Raw genomic sequence first — 27,595 nt, 5'->3', positions numbered from 1 at the left:
CTTAGGGATGCCAGCAGCAGCTGTGCTCTGTGCCTTGGTTACTCAGGAGTGAGAGATCTGCTGCAATCACCACTGTCTGTGGAAAATGGTGCCAGGATTTAGTGCCGTTACTCTGTACTCATAGCTTCATGCAGCCGAGTAATTCCCTCCTCATTTCCCTCACCCATGGTGGGCCACACTCCAAAGCAGAAGAGTTAGTAAACATGTCTTTTTTAACACTTTAGGGGAAGTAAGGGAAGGGGAGAGTTCTTAATCTTGGCTTTCTGTTGTGAGTATACTGACAATGGTACCTCTGTGTGTTTTATCTGTAGCAGCTGCCACTGGGGCCTTGAGAAGTTCCCCCTCCATGCCACAGAAACCTTGAGCCAGATAAGGAAAGAAGAAAGAAGAGTCAAGGAAAGAAGAGGTCTCGACATACGTTCAGTGAGCAATGCTGGTAGCAATCCAGCATTGCAAGTTTCCACGGTGTGATCTCCCCTCAGCTCTCCGCTATCAGTGCAGCTCTTATTCTGGTGTCCCTGCGCTGGAGGACTGGGGTGAGCTCAGCACACAGATCCAGGAATGTGGCCTTGCACATCTGAAAGTTCTGCAGCCACTGCTAGTCTTCCCAATCCTGCATTATGCTGTGAAACCAGCAGTCAGTGCTTGTTTCTCGGGCCCAGCAGTGGTGCTCCACCGTTTTGCAGCTGCTCTGTGAATGCCACTGACAACCTTGAATTGGTTCTCACTGTGTCCCACAGCAATCTGCCCTTCAGGAAACCATCACATTCCCTGTGGCTCTGCAATACTGGAGGATCATGTGTCCTGTGCTTGCAGCTCGTGACAATAGTGCAGAGGTGTGCAGGCTCTGTGCTTCTGTCAGAAATCGTGGACAGTGACAAGCCCCTCATGGGGGTGTGGGATTTTCAAAATAGGAGCAAAAATGATAGGGTAGGGATGGCATTATGGGGTTGAGAAAGTAGCATGATGGGAACTTAACTCTGCAGTCCCAGTCATCCCTGCGTAACTCGTTTCTGTCCCATTATGCAAACTTCCCAAAAGACAGTGTACTGAATGGTGGCAAGTTGCACACTGGAATTACCTACCCATAATGCACCGCACTGGGCATCAAAACAAGCCCTCCTGGTGAGTATATGCAGTGGCTATGCAAGGAGCCAAGTGTGCATACAGACAAGCGATATACTAACTGCAGCAGCTTTATGCCTAAATAATACACATTATGGAAAATCTGTAATATAGACATGCCCAAAGAAGATTAACAAAAGAAATGTTTGACCTTGGGAAGAACTAGTCAATTGAATCCCTTGATGGACAGGAGAGAGTAAAATAGAGTTCATGCTTGGGGAGGTCTGCAGGGTGTAAATACTAGCAAATCCAAGTACCATCACTAGCTTCCCAAGTCATACCTTCTCCCATTCTTCTCTAGTCTAGGGGTAAAGTTCATTTGCTACAAATCATGAGAACAGCGAATCCTTTCTAAAGCTGCTGTATTTCAAAGCAGTGATCTGAATGGTTGTGAAAAGCTCATTTCCAGTGTCTGTCATAGCTGGAGACAGTGTGGATCCCTTCAAGGATCAGACTTCAGCAAGCAGTCTGCTGTCTGCAATACATGGCTGACAGAGGGTGGTGTTTGTAATATATAGTCTGTTTCCCTAAGAAGAGTATCTCCTTTGCCAAAATCTGTAGGAGGCAAGTTTCTGTGCAGAGAAAATGTATATATTCAACATAAGATGTAAATAGTCTGCCTACTATATAGTGCACATAAAAATGCCTTCTGAAAACCCTTGCTTTGTCTCCACATGTCTTTTCATCTTCTTGTTTGTGAATGGGGAAGGGGATTGAGTCTTGATCTGACTGTGATGTTATAATTTAAATAAAGGTTTCAGAGTAGCAGCCGTGTTAGTCTGTATTCTCAAAAAAGAAAAGGAGTACTTGTGGCACCTTAGAGACTAACAAATTTATTTGAGCATAAGCTTTCGTACAGCTCACTTCATCGGATGCATACAGAGAGTTTGGAGAGGAATGGTACACAAGAATCCATTGTAGTGACAATCTTCCTTCAGCTGCTCTGCTCCCCTAGCTCGGTGACTTGCAGAATAAAACGAGCTGGGGTGTGATGAACTGAAAGATGTTTTTTTTTTTTTTTTAAATGAAACATGGTGCAGGCCTCTGTTTGATTATGAGGGGTTACTTGCTATGAAGTTATGTTAAAGGAAGCTGTAAATGGGGAAAACCCATGGGAAACGAAACTATGGCAAAGATAAGAGCCTCAGGTACACACCTTCAAAGCAGCTAAGATAATGGCTGTGTCATCAGTGGGGGATAAACTATCTCAGTCCATCTAGGCTAGAATGGTTTACTTTGCCCAAGGCTTAGTCTGGGATCAAAGGAGATGTAAAACCCCAAAGACCCTAAGGGGTTGAGCTGGGAGAGGCTACCAAGGGTGACTCAGTGAAAAGCTGACAGGTTGGCAAGGGGTTACACAGACAGAAGGAATGTGCAGCATACAGGACAGTATATTCTATTTTCTATTCTACATAGATTCTTATACCACACTCATCACTGTAGTATCTGGGCGCCTTCCAGTCATGTGATAAGCAGTGTGACTACACATCAGTCACATGTTTGTACTCTCATCCTCTCCCCAGGGGGAGAAGTGTGTGCAGTGGAGTGTCATGTTTTGGTAGGGTTTTATGGTTTTTTTTAAAAAATGTGTGTTGCTATGTCTTTGCCCTCTCACAAAGTCAAAGAAATGTGCCATGCACTTGGAGCAGGAGGTGTTGAGATTTGTGATGGTCTTTAGTTCCTGGGGGAGTTCATTCCACAGTCTGTCAGGCTTGAGAAAGCGCTGTCTCCTGTACTACAGATGAGACATACCCTTTTTATAAAGAGTTCGCTGTGCCAGAGTATAACTGTCGACTAGTATCTTCATCCTGGAGCTTTAGGCAATCTTTTAGATATCCTGGGCCCAGGCCATGAAGTGCCTTGAAGATAAAGACTGAGACCTTGATTAGAAATTCTATGGGAAACAACTGACAGAGTCTAAGACAGATTTGATGTGGTCATGGTAGCCTGGGTTGCTGAGGAGATGCGCTGCAATGTTCTGTACTAGTTGGAGTTTCCACAGTGTTTGAAGGCTTCATGCCCGGGTATATCACATTGCTGTAGTCCTTCCCAGAAGTGACAAAAGCGTGAATAACTGAGGCTAGGTCATCATCTGTCAGGATGGAATGAAGTCTCCTAGCAAACTGAAAATGATAGAAAGTATTACTCACAGATGCTGCAGTCCATTTCTCCCTGCCTGAGACAGAGCTAGCTGGTTTGAGGGGCGCTTACAAATGTATAAGGAACACCTATACATGTAAGTGTTCTGTTGTTTTTAGTTGTTGCTCTAACCTGCTTTGTACCTTTAAGGAATCCTGCCTTAAGTGGGAGAAAGGAGCACGTAATGGTAAGGGTTGGAGAAAAGCTGAGCATGAATGAGTGCTGTTTGTGCTACTGCTGTGCTCCTAGGGTGAGGGCGATGGTGTCACCTGTCACTCTGAAGCCATCTCCTGAGTTAACTGAGGAAGCAAATTTTAAGATTCTTTCTTGGCTGGAAAGTAGGCTTAGATCCTCAGAACCACTTGAAGTTTGCACATTGCCATGGTATAGTTTTGTGCTTGCACATCAGTCTGCCAGTTTGCTAGGCCTTCAGAGACTCCATTAGAGATAAATTTTATATTAAGTTCCAATAACATGACAAGTCTTCCAGTTAGTTGTTCTGATGTTGCATAACTACCACATACCTTATTAAATTAAACATCAGGATATTTATTTCCCATAAGTGTTCAAGAAAGTCAGTTTCTGTAATGTCTCACTTACTGTTTAGGTTTGAAGGTGCTAAATCCTCCATCCTATTTTATGGAGATGAGGTTGACCCAATCCATCCATTGTTTTGCAAATGAGGATCATGCAATCTTTTTGGATGTAATATCTCTAGAACTTGGGCTAGTTGGGACCATCCCAGATGGTGCCCTAAGCCTTATAAACAGTTTCTTCTCTAAGCACCACCTATGCTGCAGCTTCTGCCTCTGATTAAATGCTGTTCTATTGTGGTGGCTCAGTAGTGTAAATAGTTTATTGTCCTAGTGAGTGTGTGATTAGGCTGGCTTTGAAGGAAAACAAAAGAAAATACTTCCATGGAACAATGGTTGTTTAACTGTTTCTGAAATGTTTGGATTGGACATAAACTGAGGCTCTCCTTACAATCCAAGAGATAAGGAGGCACATTGGTTTGCAGGCCATCTGGCATTGGCTTTAGATGCTTACTCAGCCTTTATTATACAAGGGCAGATGAATGTTAGTAGGGCCTATATTTCAAGTCAGTAATAGTTTCCATCTGAGTAGGAGGATGGCCATGATTTACTATTCTGGGCAGTTCTAAACTCTGCTGCTGAGAGGAAGCTCTGCTAACAAATAATTCAAGACTTTGAGACTAATACAAATAAATAAAAAGGATGCCGATGTCTTAACTGGCTGCATGAAAACTGCAAGCTGATGGAAATATTTTAATACTGTGATAAACAGTTGATTGCAATGTGTGCTCAGAGGACTCTATGGTCACGAACACATGGAAGTGTGTAAAAACAGGGGGCTGAGACCTTTTTGGGACTTGTCTAAAAATAATTGTTCAAATTGATTGTTCACAAAATGAAATTACAAGTCTTGGGACTTATGGTATTGGCATTGACCTGGAATGGAATATAGTATTACTGGAATGAAAAGTCTGTGACGCCTATGAGGTATACTTTGTGAACGGTCATGGTTACAAACAAATGCCAGGAATCAGGTTTCCATCTGTAAATAGTGTGCATTTCTAGCCCCAGTTCTGTCATTCACAGATTGTAAGGCCAGAAGGGGCCATTGTGATCATCTAGTCCAGTGAGTTTCACACATTTTTTTTTTTTTTCATTTGTGGACCCTAAAAAGTTTCAAACGGAAGTATGGACCCTTTTGGAAAACTTAGGCATAGTCTGTGGACCCCCCCATGGGTCCGCAGGCCATAGGTTGAAAACAACTGATCTAATCTGAGCACTTGCATAACATAAGTCATAGAGCTTCCATGAAATAATTGCTGTTTGAACTAGAGCCTATGTGTTAGAAAAACATCCAATCATGATTTAAAAATTGCCAGTGATGAAGAATCTTCCACAGCCCTTGGTATATTGTTCCACTGCTTAATTACTCTGTTTAGCTGCGCCTTATTTCTAGTCTGAATTTGTCTAGCTTCAGCTTCCAACCATTGTATTTTATATCTATTGTCTGCTAGATTAAAGAGCCCGTTGTCAAATTTTTGTTCCCCATATAGATACCTATAGACTCTGAACCCTTAATCTTCTCTTTAAATAGATTGAGCTCCTTTCTGTCTACCAAAAAAGAAATATTGGGGTGGTGAGGGTCCGCTGCTCAATTAAGGAGGTGAGCTGGTAATGGAAGATAGGAAGGCAGAGCTGCTCAATGCCTACTTTGTCTTATCACAAAAGGTATGTGACTGAATGACTGGTAAAGTTATCATAGACAATAAAGGGGAAGGGATGCAGATCCGGATAAGAACGTATCCGAGATACTCTGACTAATTTGAGTTCAAGTCAGCAGGGCCTGATGCTATTCACCCCAGGGTGCTGAAGGAATTAGCTGAAGAAATCTTGGAGCCATTCATGGAGGACAGGAGAGATGCTGGAAGACTGGAGAAGGGTTAACATAGTGTCCATCTTTAAAAAGGGGAAAAAGGAGAAGCTGCGGAACTAGAGACCAGTCAGCCTGACTTCGATACCTGGGAAGCTACTAGAGCAATGTCTAAAACATTCAGTTTGCAAGTACCTGGAGGATGAGGGGTGATCACCAGTAGCCAGCATGGATTTACCAAGAACAAATCATGCCAAACCAGCTTGATTTCCTTCTTTGACAGGGTAACTGGTTTGGTGGAGAGGGGGAGTGCGGTGAACATAACATACGTGGACTTCAGCAAGGCTTTTGCCACAGCCCCACATGACATTCTGATAAGTATGCGAATACAGACTAACACGGCTGCAACTCTGAAACAAAGAATAGGCATTAATGGAATGATGTCAGACTGGAAGGAGGACCCAAGTGGGGTTCCACAGGGATCTGTTCTGTGTCTGGTGTGGTTTAACATCTTTATTAATGACCTGAATGTAGGAATATAGAGCATACTGATCACATTTGCAGATAAGACCCAGCCTTGGGGGGAGGGATGGGTGTTTGCCAACTTTTTGGAGGATAGAGCTACAATTCAAAGTGATCTTGATAAATTGGAGAATTGGACTACAGACACAATGAAATTCAACAAAAACAAATGTAAGGTGCTACATTTGGGGAAGAAAAATCAAATGCACAAATACAGAATGGGGGCTAACTTGCTTCGCAGCAGCACTGCTGAGAAGGATCTGGGAATTCTGGTGGATCAAAACCTCAACATGAGTCAACAATTTGATGCTGTTGCAAAAAAAAGCAAATGCAATTTTAGATTGCAATAAGTGGCATAGCATGCAGGTCATGGGAGGTGATCGGACTGCTCTACTCGGTGCTGGTTAGGCCTCAGCTGGAGTACTGTGTCCAATTTTGGTCACCAATGTATAGAAAGGATGTAGAGAAACTAGAAAGGATCCAGAGGGGAGCGACAAAGATGATCAAAGAGATGAAACGAACAAAGGCTGAAGGGACTGGGTATGTTTAGTTTGGAAAAGAGGAGATTAAGGGAGGACATGATAGTAGTCTTCAAATATTTGAAAGGCTGCCATAAAAAAGGTGGAGAAAAGCTGTTCTGTCTTGCCGCAGAGGGCAGGACAAGAGGCAGTGGGTTCAAACTACAGCATAGCGATTTAGATGAAATTTTGGGAAGAACTTCCTAACTGTAAGTACAGTAGGACAATGGAACAGACTGGAAACTCCTTCACTGGAGGTTTTCAAAAAGAGGCTGGATAGCCATCTCTCTTGGACGGTTAGAGACAACAAATTCTGTATCGTGGCAGGGCATTAGATTAGATGAGCCTTGCGGTCCCTTCTAATCCTGTGTTTCTATGATTCTACCATCACAAAGCAGGTTTTCTAATCCTTTAATCATTCTTGTGGCTCTTCTCTGAACTCTCTCCAATTTATTAGCATCCTTCTTGAACTGTGGTTACTAGAAGTGGATGCAATATTCCAATAATGGTCACCCCAGTGCCAAATATAGAGATAATATAACCTCTCTACTGCTCCTTGAGATTACCGTGTATATGCACCCAAGGGTCTCATTAGCCTTTTTGGACGACACCATTGTACTGGGAGCCCATGTTCAACTTACTATCCATCATGACCCTTAAATTTTTTTTAGAGTCACTGCTACCCAGGATAGAGTCCCCCATCCTGTGAATCTGGCCTGTGTTCTTTGTTCCTAGATGTATACATTTACATTTGGCCATATTAAAACACAGATTGTTCCCTTGCGACTAGCTTATCAAATGATCCAGATCACTGATGGTAACCTGGCCTCTTTATTATTTACCACTCCAACAGTTTTTGTCATCTGCAAACTTTCAGTGATTTTGTTTTCTTCCAGATCATTGATAAAAATGTGAAATAGGGCCAAGAACCAATCTCTGCAGGGCCCAACTGGAAACATACCTGCTGGAAAATAATTCCCTGTTGACAGTTACATTTTGAGACCTGTCATTTAGTCAGTTTTTAATCCATTTAATGAGAGTTCCATGTTGATTTTGTATCATTCTAGTTTCTTAATCAAAATATTCTGTAGTCATTTGACTTGGTACCACACAAGTCTAAATATATTACTTCAATAGTATTACTTTTATCAACCAAACTTGTAATCTCATTGAAAAGAAGTTATCAAGTTAATTTGACAGGATTTCTATAAACCCACGTTAATTTGCATTAATTACAGTACTCCCCCTTTAATTCTTTATCGAGTCCCATGTCAGCCAGTCCATTATCTTGCCAGTGATCGATATCTGGCTGACAGGTCTTTAGTTACCTCAGTCATCCTCTTTATTCTTTTTAAATATTGCCACAATATTAGATTTCTTCCCATCTTCTGGAATTCTCCCAGTGTTCCAAGAGTTAAGAACCAACATTTAATGGTCCAGCAAGCTCTTTGGCCAGCTCTCTTAAAACTCTAGGATGCAGGTTATCTGGACCTGTTGATTTAACAATGTCCAACTTTAGCAGGTGCTCTTTGATATCCTCCTCTTAGAAAGGAAAGTGTTTCATCAGCATGATATGTCTGCATCAGATTTTTCCCCAACCACAGAACAGAAATATTTATTAAACACTTGGCTTTTCTGCATTATTGACCGTTTTTCCATTTCCATCTAGGAGTGGACCAATATCATTGTTTTGATTTTTGTTTTGTTTTGTTCGTAATATACTTTTAAACACTCCTTATGGTCCTTAACTCTGCTGCAAGGTATTGGACTTTATAACTGCTTTCTGACTACTCAGTTTTGTGACATGATTTTTGTAATGACTATCCCATAAATTGCTACTTAAAGATTATAGTGTCAGAACACCAGTGTGTCACATCAGCTTTCAAATGAAAGGATTAAAGTGTTTGTTTATAGCTCTAACTTTTCCTGAGATAGTGGAACTAACCTCAAGAGTCTGCTGAAGTAGAAATAAGGCAAGGTGGTGGCTGAAATTACATCACTTTAAGGTCTGCTATCTTGTTACCTATCAGGGCTTGGACCTATACCAGGGTAAACTTTTAATAAGTGACATAATATGCTTAGGATCTTAAGTTCCATTAGGTGTTTCTGAAAACTTGACCACAAATACTTAAATGCCATAAGCCTTTAAACATGGGACCTGGACCAAATCTTGTTCCTCAATTTTTTTCACTGTCTATTGTGATAGTAGGCAAGGGACTGGGAGCTAAAAGAAAACACAAATCTGAAGTTGAAAGGCTTTAAGCTTTATAAAAAAAATAGCTGTTAAAGCTTTGTACGCTTCAAGGAGCAGTTGTGATCTTTTAACAGCCCAGTGCTGGAAAAGGGGTACTATTATATAAAGGTGTATATTTTGGCTAAACTCTTCAAACTTTCCAGTTCCTGCTTGAACGTAAGTGGGTAAATAGCAGTCTCTTGAAAACATGGGAATATACTGAAGTATCTGTAACACTGCACTCCACTGGCTGGAGTCAGGATTTCTGTGTGTCAGAAGCCATATACTGCTAACAGTTAACAGACTTTCCACAGCTGAAGTAGTAGGGGGGGGCCTCTGTTTTGGTGCAGAAGGATCTGGGTTATGCTGTTGCCATAAAACTATGGTGAGCAGCATAGTGACAATTCTTAAGTCCTATGTGGCCACAGAGTGTTTACAATACTGACTGATATAAGTACCATTTTAGTCAGCCATAATGGGTCTTGTCTGTCATAATGCATAATGACCTCATATTGTTTAGACATATGAACTTTATGATAAATTTTATATGTTGAGTGAATGTGGTGGTTGAACTCTACCTTTGTTGTTACACCTGTACTCATTTTTCCTTCCTTCCACATTTGTCTTATATATGCTTTTTTTAAAAAAAAACAATAGCTTACTGGATTTTTAAAAAGGGGATAACTAAATCTTTAAAGGAGCATTAACTTTTTGCACAGATTATCCATGCTTCTAAATGTGGAGCAAATCTAACTGAAGCTAATCTGGATTCAATACTTAACAGTAAATTGTTTAAAAAGTTGAAGTAAACTGAATTGAGTGTATTAGGGGGTTTGAAATGTCCCCATTTAGATACCCCTGTGGTATATGTTTTTATTTCTGTCCAGGCTTGAAGACGTTCTTTGGATGGACAGGGCATATGAATGGAACTTTCAATACTTCTGTAGAATAGAACAGTCTAAAAATTAGTCTGAAAAAAACCAGCATATGAAGATAGACTGTTGAACGATAAAGCTCAACTTTTTCCCCCTTGCCTCTCATTGGTGCATTGCTCTTTAAACTCTTTTAAAATCCAGGAATCCACCCCACAAAGAGGTGTTTGTTTGCTGTGTACCTAAAGAGCTTCTGCAGTAATCCGGGTGGGTTGATTAATATAAATTGTCTGCTGACTCTCACAGAGAACAACATTGAACACTGATCTACATAAGAGGAAAGGATTGGACAATCAATTATCTTATTGAGTCATTAAACTAGGAGTATTGAGATGTTTAGCACTTAATTTATTAGAGCTTTACCTTCCAACATAAATGCTGGGAAGGCGAAAGTTTACTGTCACTAGCCAGGTCTGCTGAGGACAGAAACATGCTGCAGAACCTCTGTGGAAGGGATGAAAAGCAACACTGAGATTTAAGGTACACACCAGAGATTATGTAAAACGTAATCTCCATAGGGGAGGCTGAGTGGCGTCTGCCCAAGAACTAGATTGCCTTGTGTCAGTTGGTTTTGTGCAGCTGAGGATACTGAATTAACTCTTGGCTCTGGAGGAGACACGAGAACAGAATGTAAGGTTAGGCTAATTCTTAGTTGCTAGCCATCTAGTAGCTTTTGTTTTATGCTCTGATTGCAAACACTATATGAAATTTAATGTGGATCATACAGTTAAAACACTTGACTCAGGAGAACTGTGTTGTCTTTAATTTTGTTTTCCAGGCATCTGGGAATTACAACACTGTGAAGGCAGGTAAACACAGTTGCCAGCATCAATCTCCTAGTAGCATTAGATCTCTTACTAAAAATATGATCTTTCTCATTCTTCAGGTTACAGAGGTGCTAAAGCATGGCTGACTTGGATCACAATCTCAGTCTTGCAGATGCTCTGACAGAACCACCAGCAGAAATTGAGGAGGAAGTGAAACGAGACTTCATTGCCACCCTGGAAGCAGAGAAATTTGATGACGTGGTTGGAGAAACAGTGGGTAAAACCGACTATATCCCCCTACTGGATGATGATGATGCAAAGGCTGAGAGCCAGGAACCAAAAAGCAAGCCCCACACAGACGGTGGTCAGGTAGAAAGTAAGTGTCTATAAGCACCAGACCAAATGGTTGCACCGTACATAAATATTACAGTAAGCAAACAGTGGGCTCCACGGTTTTAGGCCTTTTAAAACTTTTTGTACACCATTTTAAACTAGGCAATATCTAATGATTACACGTTGGGATTGGGAGTGAAAAGGTCTGGATTCTAATCCTTACTCTGCCTCTGTCTTGGTGTTTGATCTTGGAAAAAATCATTACCCTCTGCCTTAATTTCTCAGCCTGTAAAATGGGGGTACTTAACAATCCTAACTCCCAGGAACTGGTATTGTGGGGTTTAATGCTTGTAAAGTGCTTTGGCCTCCTCAGATGGAAGGTGCTACACAAGTACTAAATGTTACTACATATGCTAAATATTTTTACCCCAAATCCCATAACTGTACAAAGGCGGGGGGGGGGGCCCGCAATATTATTCTCATTTTCTGTATGGAGAAACTGAGTCACAGAAGGTAAGTCACTCGGCAGTCCTGCCCATAATGTCAGTGGTTAAATGAGGAATAGAATCCACGTTGTCTGACGGTCTTGTGCTCTAACCACTAGGCCATACTGCCTTTCTAGCACTTCAAATTGTGCTTTGCAGACCTTTGGGTGAGGGGAGGAGAAGTTTAGTCTGTTGCTGCAGGAGCACTCTTCACTGACTGTGTTGACAAACAGGCTTGGCATCATTCACTAATGACTTTGAAAATTTACCAGCCCAAATGAAAAGCAGACATAATCTGGTGATTATGGGGGGGAAAATATCTGCTTGTTCCAGATTAATGAGTGAATAGACTTTGTTTTTCTGGCTGAGTTAGAGGAAGGGACTGGGATTCAGGAGCCTTGAATTCTGCTCCTTTACTTGGCCACTGACTCAGCACATAATTTTGGGCTAGTTCCTTAACTTCCCTGTACCTGATTCTGCAATTCTAAAATGGTGCTAAAACCCACCTATGTGAAGCACTTTGTCATCCTCTCATGAAATATGATGTGTAAATAAAAGCAAAATACTCTCTGCCTCTAGCGAGGTAACGTCAACATTGTGGAAGAAGATTTACACTAATCTTGGTACTTATATAGGTGGGCAAAGGGGGTGAATATAAAAGGACTAAAATGGTCATCAGTCAGAACGAGGGATGGTCCTAAAGTCCCCCTCTGGTGTGGCATTGGACTGCATGTAGGAATTTGATCCACATCATACATTTTATTTTACATTATCTGAAAGTTAGGTACTTCACAATAAAGAACCAAAAAAAGTGCCTGCTCTGAAAAGCTTAGTCTAATATTAGATATGATGTGATGAGTGGGGATAAACGGGGAGGGTGGGATGAGGAAGGATGAAGGCTGTGGCAAAACATCATGTGATTACTCCAATTAGTCATGTACTCCTCTTGGTTTAATTAACAGATTTTTGTAATAGTAGATATTGACTTGTGCATTGTGGGGAAAAAAGTGGGGGTGGGAAAGAACTTTTTCACATTTAGCTTCAAAGATTTAGTTTTAAAGAGGTTTTTCTGCTGGAATCTCTTGAAGTTGGTGTACAGCTACAGCATCCTCTGCCAGAAAGATTCTCCATTAATGTTAAAATAAAAAATTGAAAATTATAATATCACAACAGAAATGTGTGTTGCTTTAAAATGCAAGCTTCTCTTTGAGGATGTGATCTCTTAGGTGTCCATCCCTTGGAGGTTCAGCATGAGAGCTCTTAGTGCTCTATATACAACTTTAGCCACTGAGGCAATTGGCAGTCATCTTACTGGTTTAATTGGCAGTTAAAACCTACATAAGCCACCCAGTAAGAAGACTTGTGGACCTGTAAGTGGGAATTGAGCTCGAGTCTCTCTGAACCCCTGTATGCTAACGTGAGCTGCCGGTAGGTCTGTCCCTTTATATGAGGATTTTGTACTATGCACTTTTGGCTTTCTAGAAGGAGATGACATTTTAAATTTTGGCCCAGGATGTGCAATCAATCCTTTTAGTGACTGAATTGAGTCTGTTTTTATCTTATTCTAAAACTAACAAGCCAGTTAATATTAGGTATATTCCAGAGGGTTAATACTAATGTTAGCTTCTAAACATGAAGAATTGGATGTTCAAATTGCCTTGGAGTAACTGGCAATGGAAATCATAAGCATTGTAGAATCCCTATCTTTGATGTTGTTTTGATCTCTCCAAAGTAATTGGAGAGCCTGATTACCATGGGTGCATAAACTAAAGCTTTTTTTATCTTTTTGTCTCTTTGTATATGCTTGGCTGTTAAGGTTTGTCAACCTCTGCAATCTCAAATGGTGTCAGTTTACTAGAAGCCATTCTTGGCTCTTGATCTCATTATGTGCTACTTTCAGATGGTTGTCTATTTTTTTTTCTTGAAGAGGTGATGGGAGATCAATTTCCTTGTGAAAAAGACCATGGTTTCTCATCAAAGCCACATGTTATGGCTGTTAAACAAATCTTGATTTAAAAAATGCTTCTGACAATATATAAGGTAGGATTGAATATGTGCTACCTGCCACTGAGTAAATCCTGTAGAATAAATCAGATTTAAACTCTGTGTGCTCTATGAAATGGCCTAGCTGGGAGTGAAACATAAGGCTCTGTTTTAATGTTTGATTGTAATATGAAGCTTTTGAGCACAGAAATTGCTGCATAACATTTAGCAAGAGTTTCACATTCAAAACTCCAGATTGTGACTCCAAAACTGCTTTATCCTTTCCTAAAAGAGGAAATGAACTTTCATGGATCAGACTTTTCAGCTCTCACTTGTTAATTTATTCATGTTAAAATGCCAGGATGTGTTTCGACAGCAGGATCTTTGCTACTGAGATTGACTTTCTTCAGTCAGAAACGAGTTTAGTCATATGTCCTGTCAGGATTCAGCTATTCCATCTCTGCTAAAGTGTTTTTTTTTGTTTTGTTTTTAAATCCATGAGCCAGATTAGATGAGCTTAACAAACAGTCAGATGGGCCCCAGCATGGACTTGTGTGAACCATCTGAATACTGAGAGATGGGTAAGGGAAGAGAAGGGGTAATGAGAATAGCAGTATAGTCAGATGGGAATTTGTCTCAAAGTGAGACTAAATGTTAATTTTAGAAAACCCTCAAGTGGTGCTTTCCGCATTGGGATATCAATTCCTAGGAAGTTTTAGAGTATACCTAGCAAGTTGCTGGATATAATTTGGCAAATTCCAGGTAATCCTCTTACTACATTGTGGTCTTTACATAATGCTGGAGGATTGCTTTGGGTGTGTACAAAGCCTTCTGTATGTTTTTGCAGCTGGCTGCTGTGTGTACCTGTTTAATCTCCATCTTCTGGCAGAACTCTCAAACCTTCAGGGCTTTCAGTTGTGATGTAACCCTGAAGGCTGTAGGAGTGAAAATGACATTGAATTGAAGTCTAGATAGCCTGTGAAGACAGTTTTTTAAGCCCTGCATTGTTCTGATTCACCTAAAGTGAGAGAGATATTATCCTGTTTGGAAAATATTTAAATCCTGTTTTTTCAAATGATAGCCTTTGGGTGGGAGTGGGTGTCAGCTGAGAAGTAAATGTCAGGCTTTAAAACCCCACTGCAGACTGGTATGCTGTCTGCTACTTGCTTCCAAGTACACCATGCTGCTTCAAAACTTGATACTATTGCTACTTTCAGGAGTGGGGCAAGAAAGCTATGCTCCGTTTTACTCTTTTGGGTGTGTATACATTGCAAAAATCATCCCTTTTTCCATCCCAGTCGCAAGCTTGTCTGTCATCCTCGATTCTATGTTCAAGCCCCCAAATGGCCACCAGAGGGCATTGATAGTACTAGACTATGGTAGAGTGGACACAAATTGCTGCATATCTGAACAGACGTCCCCTCCCTAATAAGAAAACAAAGCACATATCTGGGGCCTGCAAGCTTGAGATCAAACCACAAAATTTCCCTTTCCTTTCCTTCTCTCTTTCTCCACAGTAGCTGTAGGTGCCTTCATTGCAGAAGGCTGCAGGCTTCCTGTAAGTTTTTACATTGCTTTTGCAAAGAAAAATCAAAACCCTGACATTTGAGTTTAAGGACAGCAAATGTTTCATAAGTGCATCCTAAAAGCTGTATATTTAATTGAACTGGGAATTTCCTGAGTCTCAAAATGGGAATCAGAAAAAATCAGTCAGTCAATGATGTAGACATCTGGATTGTATCTATACTGCTAATATTCTCCATATATACATAATTGATTTTTTTCTAGAGGGCTGGTAAAACCTCTAGCATTAGTAAGAATTGTTACTTCATTGTCTGTAATAATGAAATGTATCCCACAGGATTAAAATGAAAAGCTTTTCATCTGTTTCAGTATTCCAGGCAGCAATTCTTATGTTGCTGTCAGGATCTTGGCAATGAAATTAAATACAGCTGAAAGTACTGCAGGTAATACCTTGATTCTTTAAATGTTCCTACACTGCCTTTTTCCTTTGTACTTTTCATAGTATATATTTTGGGTAATAAAGAAGCATCCAAAACTTTGACTGAAGGGCTGTATTGGCAACTTGACAGGAGGTTGAGGGCAGCACTTAATTTGCATGAAGGACAGCTGATTTTAGCTGCCCCTCTACATCGGCAAAGCTGCAGAAACTGTAGGTGTAGCACACAGTGCTCAGTCTTGATCCAGGCATACGGCCTGCTGCTGGTGATCTCTGTGATGCGTATTAAAGATGAAGATTGTTGCAAACTATGCTGTAGAACTCCACAGGTCCTGTATTAGATAGACAGCTAATAAATGTGCTTTTTCTTAGGAGAGAGAAGAAAAAGTGCCTTAAATATTGGCTTAGAAATCTAGACATGATACTCCAGTTTCTCTAGCATGTTATAAAATGAAGGCGGTAGAGGGCTTATTTCCGACTTGGAGACGTTAATATTAATGCTGCTACAGTGCACAAAGCAAAACGAGGAAGTTCTAGCACAATTGTTATATTGGCTAGCATCACGCGGTTGTTTTAAACGTCATTTAGTAGAGCACAATGTGGGAGACCCCAAATAGTTTTCTGTATTTAATCCTGTTGTGATTGTTTTCTTAGTAGGTAGAGAGACAAAGTGGGTGAAATAATACTTTTACTGGACCAACTTCTGATATTACCCACCTGATGTGGTCAGAGCAGCTATCCAAGAGTCATAGAATCGTAGGACTGGAAGTGACCCTTGAGAGGTATCTAGTTCAGTCCCCTGCACTCATGGCAGGACTAAGTATTATCTAGAAACCGCCTTAGCAGCAACATTTTGAATGAACTTGAGGGGGCAAGGTTGTAGCAGTTAAGACCTGAGATGAGAGTTTTCATGGTGTTGAGAGTTGACAGTGTAGGTTAAAGCCAATTATAGGGGACACTAGTTCTCTGAGGTTTAGGATCCAATTAAATGTATTGCAGAAAATGCATTTTTAAAAATTATACTTTTTTGTGGTTCAGTTTTTGATAAACTATAGCAATTCAGTGGGATCTAAGTGGGAGTATTCTATTATTAAAACTTGACTACATCCATTTTGCTGTGAAAATTCACAGGTACAAGGCATATCATGTATAATCTAAATGTTTGGCACTTTCATTGCTATTGTCATATGACCAAGGGCAAAAATTCACATGCATATTTGCATGTACCTGATGCTAGCAGCACTGCGCCTATACTTGTGTTTTTATTAAAGTCATGTGATAGTTAACGATTTTAAGCCCTTGATCCTGGAGGCATGTGATTAAATGAGTGTCTTGGTTTTCATTTAAAATAAAAAAAGTTAGTCCTCCTGGTTGCATATGAAAATGTGACCCAAGTGTATCCAAAACAGTCACACCAGAAGGCAAATAAAAATCCTCAAATTAATAATTTTCTTAAATCTCATAATCTTTTAAACCAATATAATAATTTGGAGGGCCTATTTTTTTTTTTTTAAATTGAAGTGGTCAGTACTGGAGATGCACAAGTAAAGGTAGCCTCTATTTAGTTTTAAGTCCGCTGTTCTGATGTGGATTCTAGCTAAGTGACTATGCACAACTCTGTTTATGTACATGTTTGGGTTGTATTATTCTCAGTTGTGCTTTGTGTCACGGTTTCTATTCATTATCTGGCATAACCAACCAATCTGCACATCTAATTGTTCTAAGAGTAATAAAATATATTAATGGGCTTATCTGAAAGTCTTTCTTTCGACCCTCTTGCCTTCTCACCCAAGTAAACTGCTTGTGTGATGGTGAATTAAAATGTGTTCAAAACAGTGTTGCTGTGCTTACATATAGAATCATAGAATATCAGGGTTGGAAGGGACCTCAGGAGGTCATCTAGTCCAACCCCCTGCTCAAAAGCAGGACCCATCCCCAATTAAATCATCCCAGCCAAGGCTTTGTCAAGCCTGACATTAAAAACTTCTAAGGAAGGAGATTCCACCACCTCCCTAGGCAACGCATTCCAGTGTTTCACCACCCTCCTAGTGAAAAAGTTTTTCTTAATATCCAACCTAAACGTCCCCCACTGCAACTTGAGACCATTACTCCTTGTCCTGTCCTCTTCCACCACTGAGAATAGTCTAGAACCATCCTCTCTGGAACTACCTCTCAGGTAGTTGAAAGCAGCTATCAAATCCCCCCTCATTCTTCTCTTCTGCAGACTAAACAATCCCAGTTCCCTCAGCCTCTCCTCATAAGTCATGTGATCCAGACCCCTAATCATTTTTGTTGCCCTTCACTGGACTCTCTCCAATTTATCCATATCCTTCTTGTAGTGTGGGGCCCAAAACTGGACACAGTACTCCAGGTGAGGCCTCACCAATGTCGAATAGAGGGGGACGATCACGTCCCTCGATCTGCTCGCTATGCCCCTACTTATACATCCCAAAATGCCATTGGCCTTCTTGGCAACAAGGGCACACTGTTGACTCATATCCAGCTTCTCGTCCACTGTCACCCCTAGGTCCTTTTCTGCAGAACTGCTGCCGAGCCATTCGGTCCCTAGTCTGTAGCTGTACATTGGGTTCTTCCGTCCTAAGTGCAGGACTCTGCACTTATCCTTATTGAACCTCATCAGATTTCTTTTGGCCCAATCCTCCAATTTGTCTAGGTCCCTCTATATCCTATCCCTGCCCTCCAGCGTATCTACCACTCCTCCCAGTTTAGTATCATCCGCAAATTTGCTGAGAGTGCAATCCACACCATCCTCCAGATCATTTATGAAGATATTGAACAAAACCAGCCCCAGGACCGACCCTTGGGGCACTCCACTTGACACCGGCTGCCAACTAGACATGGAGCCATTGATCACTACCCGTTGAGCCCGACAATCTAGCCAACTTTCTACCCACCTTATAGTGCATTCATCCAGCCCATACTTCTTTAACTTGCTGACAAGAATACTGTGGGAGACCGTGTGGTGTACCATGCCAAGCCATTAATGTGGAGATTGTTTAATATATTGGCCCTGTCCATTTTGCTTGAGATTATCTGGTTTAGTGGGCGCTTTCTTAAATTTGTTTACATAAAGGCAATCCTTTGCACTGGCCAGATGCAAGTAGTATCTTGTGATTCTGACAAGGATTATGGAGTTCGGATGTCTTGATGTGTTTGACTCTTAAATAGTTCAGATTATGATGATAGTGGGGTTGGTCTTAAAAAAGATTATTGGGAATTTGTATACCGCACTTCATATAGCTGAAATAGAAGTATATATTCAGCTCCAAGGCCTTTTTACCAAAACACACCTGGTAATAACAGTACATTTATACCAGTGATGAGCTGCCCAAATCTTAACAATGGGTTCCCTCCTCACCCCACGAGGGGGTCTTTGCCCACCCCTGCCCCCGGGACTCCTGCCCCATCCAACCCCCCCCCCCCGTCCCCTGACTGCCCCCAGAACCGGGCAGGAGGGTCTCATGGGCCACCGTAGTGGGTGCCTACCCCGCCCCTAAGAGCCAGAGGCACCTGCTGGGGGGCGAGGTGGGGAGTCCCAGAGGTGCTTACCTGGGGCAGCTCCCAGGAAGCATCCAGCAGGTCCCTCTGGCTCCAGGGCTGGAGTACCCCCAGGGAAAATTTGGTGGATGTAGAGCACCCACCGGCAGCTCCCCACCCTGCGCCTGGCCCCAGATCACATCACCTCACCTCACCTCACCTCCGCTCCGCCTCCTCTGGTGAATGCGCTGCCCTGCTCTGCTTCTCCGCCCCCTCCCCCGGCTTCCCGCGAATCAGCTGTTTGGCGGGAAGCCTGGGAAGGCTGAGAAGCAGGCAGTGGCTTCCTGCTCAGGCCGAGGGTGGCGGAGATAAGCTGGGGCAGGGAGCGGTTCCCCTGCTATCAGCCCAGCAAATAGTGCTTTACCACACTGTAAAAGCTTTTATGTGGTAATCTTTTGATACCCTCCCAGCTCTGGTCACATTTGGCTAGCTGTTTGATTCATAGATCTATCTCTTCACTTGCATCTGGGCTCCACATGCAGAGGTTTCTTCCCCATCTGAATTAACTGAATACAGAATCTTTGTGTAAAGCTGTTCTTTTTAAAGGGATATGCCTAACATGAAATCTAGTCATTTTAAAATGTTAGTTAAAAGCTTTTTTGTGTACTACAGTTGTTCTTTAGTCCCTCTGCGGCCACTTGTAGTTTTACAATTTCATTTTTCTATTTTTAGAATATTTTTGCTATTGCAGTGTAGAAAACTGACACAGTTTCAGCAGGTGATCTCAGTGATGGTCAGTGATGCTTACTTTCAGAACACTAGGGGAGTGAAATGATCATGGCTTTCTAGTCCCACTCACTTAACTGGCCTACTATTTTCTGAATTGCTGACACAAGGTTAGGGATTGAGGAGGAGGATTTTGCCTAAAGTTTGAGTGGGTGAAAAGGAGGGACTCTGCTTGGATAACTTGAAGCTGTTGCAAAGGAATGTAGGAATATGCCTGTATTGATCCTGTTGAGTGCTGCATGCTATGCAACCTGTTGTCACTTAACATGGACATCACTTAAAGATAGCTGTGTTAGCTATACTAATTTGTCAGCAAGCACAGCTGAGTCAGAATGAGCATTGAGGTACAATGCAGCTGTTCTAGTCCCTACCCTTTGCAGGATTAGATAGAAAGTCAGACTCTAGTTTTTAACCCTTAATTTACAAAGCACTCGTTAATGAATGGTGTCTTAACTTTTTCTCCCTGGAAAGTCTTGTTTTTCATTTAAAATAAAAATGTTATTCCTCCTGGTTGCAGATAAAAATTGGTGCCCCAGTGCATAACATAAAGCTAACAACCAGAGATGCTGAGGTTCTGTTAAAAGAAGCATGTTCTTTACCATTAACTAGAATAAAATAAATCTTGCTGCTCTGTATGATTCCTGCAGTTGCTTGTCTTTACTATGCTTTTTACAACTGAAAACAGGGATCAGTTCCTAGAAGCTGAGCAGCAGCTTTTGGAAGAAAAGATAGGGTATTCCAATAGTTCCTTTATTGCACAGGGCTTGTTGCCAGCAGGATACAGTATTGCCATTTTACTAAATGGCCTTATGTCTGCTTGAAGTGGTGGTCTGAAGATGTCCAATAATGCTGGCAACCTGGCTCACAACATTAATTTCAACAGAATCCAGCTGTTAAAGATCACTGTGTATTTTGGAGAATGACAGGCTTTTATATTAAATTGTAGCCTTTCTTCTGCATACTGCTCCAGAAAGCATGAAGTGGATATAGTTACTGACCCTAAGCAGTTCTGTGTTCATGGGATTGTGGGATCAATATTGAATTGTATAAACCTATTTGGATGGTTAGAGAACTCCGTGGGTAATAGAGCAATATATGCATTTTCTAGTAATTAGAGTACAAAGGGTACTAATGCTTTCATAATGCTTCTCATCCATAGATCTCAAATTCTTTTTCAAAGATAACTAAGCCTCACTTTTCCCATGTTACAGTTGGGGAAACTGAGCCACATGGGAATTGTATAACTTTTCCAAAGTCACACAGAGAGTGAGTGGCCAATCTGGGGTTAACCCCAGATCTCCTGATTCCCAGTCCTCTGACCTAGCCACTGGATCTCGCAGTACTCAACTGCCTTCTGAGTTTAGGCAGGGTATAAATCCTAGTACTCCCAAGGAAATTCTTTTAAGCAATCTTGAAGGAGGAAGGACTCTGATCTTGAAACCGTGAATATCATTAGACAAGTTGAAGGCTGAACACCTTTCATTATACTGCCTTTAAGCTCCCCTATTTACAGGACTGATTTTATTTTTAATGAAAACAGCTTTTTGTTGTTCACTTTAGTTATTAGTTTTGTTAAATACTGATGATGCGTGACATATTTTAGGAGATGAGAGCTGGGTTTTAGCAATGTGTCTCTTGTTGACTTTTGTAGGAGTTATCCAGCTAAGTGCTCATGTAATAGACAAAAATAAATAAACTTGAATGCATATGCTTTATAATGTGTCTCAATTGAAATTTTCTTAGGTAAATATCCTGAACCATATTTATTGATTTCAGCTTTGACTAGCTGAAATAAGAATGTCAGTTTCCATCATTATTCTAGGATTAGTCCATAACTGTAAAATGTTAGTTTCATGTCAGCCAGGGAGACAAAAGAGTCTCTCTCCCTAGTCTTGTCTTTGTCATGCAGGGTAACAGTTCTGGACCCACACTAAACCTCCCAACTCTTTCTTTTAATGAAGCTGAGTTGGACATGGTTAAGGAATGGAGTCACTTAGATTGTATCCCAAAAGCATTTTGGAAGCTCCACAAATTATAAGGCTAAGATAACAGTGGTTTGTCCAAAAGGGTAAAGGCAACAATTTCAAGTACTAGGACTCCTATGTCTGTCTCCTCAGGGCTCAAATATTCTCTGGAAGGAAAATGGATGTCACCCTCAAAAGGGCACTCAGGATGAGCAAAAGCACTTCTTATCTCGGTTATATGTTACGTTTGTATTGAGACCTCTTGTATAATGGTCTCTCACTCCAGAGCTTGCTTCAAAAAGTCAGATGCAAGCTTCTCTTTCTGGAACAGATTATGCTCAGGGTTTTTGTGTGATACAGCCTTTGCTGTAATGACCGTATCCATATGCAATATAGCAATGAGTAGTACAGTAAGGAGGGCCTATCTTTGTTAGATGAATAAAATTTCAAAGGCACACTTTATTGAAAAAAGAAAGAGAGTACTTGTGGCACCTTAGAGACTAACCAATTTATTTGAGCATAAGCGGATACAGACTAACACGGCTGCTACTCTGACACTTTATTGAATATCCTTTAAGGGAATTCTGCTGTGGGGTTGCCTTTTGGAAGCCAGTTTAGTCCAAGGTTCATCCCCAAGATGATTTGGATAATCGCAATTGTGGTGTGAGTTGTTGCAGAAGACCCAGGTTATAATTCTGTGGGTCACTTTCATGGGACTAAGCAACAGACTGTGTGCCTGGAATACGGCACTCTCTTAGGAAGTATTGATGGTACTGGTGAGTGGTTAATTTGGCTTTTCTGACTCAATGAGGTGTGTGGCTTGTTCCCCCTACCCTGATACAAGGGAGGTGGGAGTGGCAGTCAGAGAGAAGATCTGGGGTGTGGATTGAGCAGTATTGAGGGGAAAAAAAACATCTTGGCGAAAAGTTTTGAGATGAACCTTATATAGGTTAGGAGTAACATCTCCCCACCGGTTGATATTCTCTGTGGTTATTGCAGGTACTTCAGCTGTTGGACCAGCAGTGCTAGAAAATGGTGACCATGGAATAGATGATGACAGTACAGGTAAGAGAGTAATGTCTGAGTTAAACACAAAGCTTTGGAAGACTTACCTATTTCCTCTGGTGCAGTCAGAACCTACTAGATGAACTTTGTTCTGGCAAAGTGTTCTTTTCTATGAGCTTTTCAGTATTTATTTGGTACTTGCTGAAGAGCTGCTCACTGCCCAGTGAACCTTGATTTTTCTAAAAAGTTTTAGCTTAGTTTAAACGCATCTTCTATTCCAGAATTGCTCATATGTAGGAAAGCCCCTTTTAGAAGGCTTCATGTACTGTAGCCACAGTTAACCTAAGGAAGATGTATTTGAGATACTGATATATTAAAATGACTTTCCAATGAAGCCCTAACATTACCTGGACTAAGTCTACCCTATTTTGAGTATGAACTTCCCATGTTGTTCTCCCCAGTTTCAAAGTGCAGTGTGATCATCAGCTGCCAGGAGAAGTTCACTGTGGTCTGGTTGTTCATCTTCTCTTCTCAGTTTTTCCCCCGACATTCTTAGACTCTCACTTTGGCAGCGTGCTATCAAAGTTGAAGTTTTGAAGTCCTCCTAAATCCATCTCTTAACAGCAGAACATAATAACTTGGTATTTCAAGACACATGCCATGACTAAATGGGCAAATCTCTACACAAATATCCTGTGACAGGATCTGAATGAGTGATTAAACTTCACGTCTGTCAGGGACATGCATTATTTGTCCTATTTTTGCTCATTGCATTTAGCTTGTTGTTGTACCTTGGATATCACTATCACCATAAATATTAAGGTAGGTCCTTTGGGGAAAATACCCGGCTGTAACAAGTATTCCAGTAATAGGTAACTTTTCTTTTGTAGTGAAGGGGGGAGAAATGGTTGATCAACCAAAGCTCTTACATTGTAGTAATTTTTGCTCTACCAAGTATACAGTTGTTCAGAGGTGATTGTCATTGTTGGCGTTGACCGGAGGTATTTGCTGGTCTCCTGAATCACTAGCTCCAAATAGAGGCTAAAAATGTTATTTTGACAGTGATCCCAGCCTATGGCTGGAGAGGCTGCACTAGAGACCCAAATTGGAACCTCCTGGGGTAGCATGTTACACTTATGTTGGTCTTCAGGTCCAGGCTCAAGAAAAACAAGCTTCCTGAGGCTATGAAGGGGCAGAAAACTCTTGTTGTGGTCAGTACTTGTGCTTTTAGAGAATTATTTAATTTTTAGTGCATATGTGGTTAAATTGGATGCATTTATTGGGAGGATGAGGATTTACAAATACAGCATTAGTCTCTGTGCTTAACCTGCTTTTGTAAATGCTTGTCAGAATAAAGCTGTAGATTTTTTACAGGAAAGAATAAAATTAAGGTGACCCCTGAGCCTCTCTCAATCCACTTCAGTTGCTCTTTTCAGTGTTATATATATGCTGGAAGAAGTGGAATCCAGACTTATCCCATTATGACATTGTAAGTATGTGTAACTGACTGTACTGGTGCACCATGGTCCTCTTTTGAATGAATGATTCTGGAGTTTAGTAATAGTCGTCTTTAAAGAGTAGTCTTCAGTAAACCATAACAAATTAATTTTAACCTCTCAGATGCTAAATGCTAACAACACAAGCAAAGACCTTTGTAGGGGACTGCAGCCTGTTTGTTATCAATAGGTTCTGTTTTGAGGTCTAAGTTTGTGAGGTTTGGAGTTCAGAATTTTTTCTTGTTAGAGGTTGTCTAAAGGCAACATCAGAGTGATAGGAATAGCAATATGGAAGCTTAAGTAGTCATTTAAACATCAACTAACATAGGGTTTTCAGAGTAATGGGAAATGTGTATAATACAACTGTAGTCTTTTCAAAATGTCTCACAACACTGATCTTCAATAGTTAGTTAAATAATAGAGGGAGAATGATATTAAGAGGCACAGACAAGGGAGAGACTTTTTCAAATGAGATTTGAAGGGAGATGAACAGTTGATGAGCTGGGAAAATCCAGAAAGACTGTTCCAGAGAGCAGGAGCTGCAGAGAAGGTTCCATAACTTCAGAATTTTGGTGACAAACAGGTGATACAGAAGTAGAGTGAGATCATGGAGAGCTTTGCAAAACAGAGCCACATAGTTATGCTTTTTTTCTCCTTCTGCAGTGGAATGTATTTGGAGCCTGATTCAATGGGACATTGACTTGATGACTTTCATTACATATAACATTCTCTGCAGTTATCTGGAGTATACAGTGGTTAGGATTAATCAGGTCTGAAAAAAGCCCCCCCCCCCCCCCCCCCGGCTTTTCCCAGTTTAGCACTCCCTTTATTATATTAAGGGCATGTCTACATGGGGACTCTAGGAAAGTTGAGGTGAATCAACTAAAAGTGTGAAGTGAATGTTCGTAACTCAAAATGCTTTAACTCCTCTCTGTGGGTGCGCTCGCTCACTGGTAAAGTGGCCTTAGGGTACGTCTTAACTACGATCGGGAGGTGTGCTTGCAGCACATGTAGGCATACCTGAGCTAGCTCACTAGAAATAGCAGTGAAGCTGCTATGGCACAAGCTAGCTGCTCAAGTATGTACCCAGTGTCCTGGGTGGGCTTGTGCTTGGGCATCTAGCCCATGCTGCTATGGCTTCAGCTTCTCTGCTATTTTTAGTGAGCTAACTCAATCAAAACTAGCTCTGGTAGTCTTACACAAGCTGCATTCACGCCTCCTAATTGCAGTGTAGATATACCTCCACGAAGGATTAAATTACAGTGAACTAAAGCCAATTTACTCTGAACGAGAAAGCATCCATATGGGGATTACCACACTTTAATTTATGCACATTCAGTTCATGGCTTTCGTTGATTTGCCTGAACCTTCCTGAGTGTCCCCATGTAGAGAAGCCCCAAAAGTCTGGATACCCCAACACAAAAGGGAATTTTACAGTGTGATGCCAAACCCCGCAAGGCTGGTTTCTGTTGTTGTTTTCCCTGGCTGGAATATCCAGACTATAGTAGAGTTGTGGGGTATCCTTGGAGGAAACATTGAGTGCAGGATGTCAGAATGTAAGTGAAAGATTTGTGTGGTTAATTTTCCTATATTTACTTTCTAATTAAGGGCCCAATTCTGCAAGTGCTGAGCATTTTCAACACTTGCTGATTTAAGTAGGAGCTAGGGGTACTCAGCACCTCGCATAATGTTTAGTACCTGGCAGTATTGGATCTTGCATGTCTAGTGGTTTTTCCTCTCCTTAAAACCAATTCACAGAAATATATCTTGCTGGGTACAGTTTTTAATGCAAATCCTCCTTTTTAGAGACATTGTGAACTGCCATTCTCTCAACAGCACTTTGCCACTAATCTAGATTTACCACAGCTAATTTCTGCATGTAGCACAGTTGTCTGCTCTTGCATGAAGTGAGACTTTTTCAGACTTTTTTGTAAAAATGAAGTTTCCTTTTTCTGAATTGGTCTCTGGAAAGGTCTGCTATCAGCACTAAATGAAATATTGCTTGATGTGCAGTTTGCTGCATTAATGTTCATGTTTACTAATGATTTACGCTTTTTTGCCCTTCCCCCTCCCTTTCCCTTCTCCTATTTCTTTCCCTCCTTTTCTATTTTCTCCTCCTAGAAGCCTAGACTGTCTTCTAACACTGGGGCTGCTACTGACACAAGACCAGTGTCCTTTTCTACCTGCCATTACAGTTCTAAAACCTTCGGCATTTTACAGAGCTCTTGCTTTACATCCCTGGACTTTACGTGTAGAAGAAACGTGTAGCTCTACCGTCCCACTTCTGCTGTCAGCTGATCAGCCCTCCTCTTCCTCCTCCTCCTCCCTCTCTCTGCAGTGCTTGTTGAAACCTTCCTTTCTTTGTGTAAGCACAAACATGCATGACAGATTTTTTTAACTGCACAATTTTAGCAATTTGTCAAGATTACTTTTTAACTTGCCTTTACAATTCCATTTTTATTTAATCCATCTTTTAAAAATATTAAAAATTCACTGGGGTTTTAATTCTTAACGAAGGGTTTGACAGTAAATCCAAGCTGTGCTTTCATAGGGGATGGGTCCACCATGACTGCAGCTCTCCTCCTCTTTTCACCATCACTGAACACATCCTTAGGGTAATCCTGAGTTTCACCTGCCTTTGTCCTTGCTGCTTAGAAACCTTTGTGAATAAGGATTTAAATTTAATGATGCCATTTTCTTTGCTAGAAAGAGGTGGCTCTTTATGGGATCTACTATAGAGACTTTAAATATAATTCCCAAATTTGCATCTACTTAGACCTAAGGAGCTTTCTTTTTTATTTATTTAAAGAAAATTCTTTTATCCAACTGGCATCCACTAATCATTGGTTAACCCCCCCCCCACCAAAAAAAAGCAATTGTTTTCGCACCCTGAGTCTCAGTAAAGCAAATCACATTGATACTGCACTGACTACTTCAAAATTGGAAGCAAAAGAAGAGTTCCGTTTTAATTACAACTTTTATGTGTGGTGAGTACTTTTGAGGGAAAGGCATGGGGCTCAGATGCAAATTATTTTTATCTGCCCTCAAGAAGTATAAAGAATGAATCTGAGCAATAAAACAGATGTCAAGAACTACATTTAACTTGTCAAATGTCTAACAAAATAATTATCTGACAAGGCTCCAACCATACTGAAAGAAACAGTGCCTCTTTGAACTCCCGCAGATCTGTCTCTATGTTCAGCATGTCATTTGCAATTCCTGCTGCTATTCCAGCATAGATATAATTCAAGTCTTTCATGTGAAAAGTTTTGCTACTACAGTAGAATTGGCATTGAGGTGTAGATTTTTCCTTAATAATAGAGACTTCATAATAAATACTGCCCTCTTGTGCAGTCCTTATATGCACATGCTTGATCTGCTGCTAACAAATATATGTATAGACAAAATATAAAAATAGTGTACCAAAGGCATACACTTCTAGAGCA

The 27,595-nt window shown here is 41.0% G+C and overlaps 1 protein-coding gene across 2 annotated transcripts in view; it reads left to right on the top strand.

The window, feature by feature from the left end:
* Window positions 1–27,595, top strand: part of MAP4 (microtubule associated protein 4) — a 282,495-nt gene that overhangs the window by 88,215 nt on the left and 166,685 nt on the right. For both annotated transcript variants that reach the window (XM_084620175.1, XM_084620174.1), the window contains exons 3-4: window positions 10,759–11,015; window positions 22,648–22,713. In XM_084620175.1, the coding sequence (XP_084476301.1) occupies window positions 10,778–11,015; window positions 22,648–22,713 (304 nt within the window). In that variant the 5' untranslated portion in view covers window positions 10,759–10,777. The remainder of the gene's footprint in view (window positions 1–10,758; window positions 11,016–22,647; window positions 22,714–27,595) is intronic.

Source organism: Lepidochelys olivacea (assembly GCF_965140295.1).
Source record: "Lepidochelys olivacea isolate rLepOli2 genome assembly, chromosome: 2".
Taxonomy (NCBI): Eukaryota; Metazoa; Chordata; order Testudines; family Cheloniidae; genus Lepidochelys; species Lepidochelys olivacea.
The sequence above is the reverse complement of the archived record's forward strand: the minus strand, read 5'-3'. Positions and strand labels throughout refer to the sequence as shown.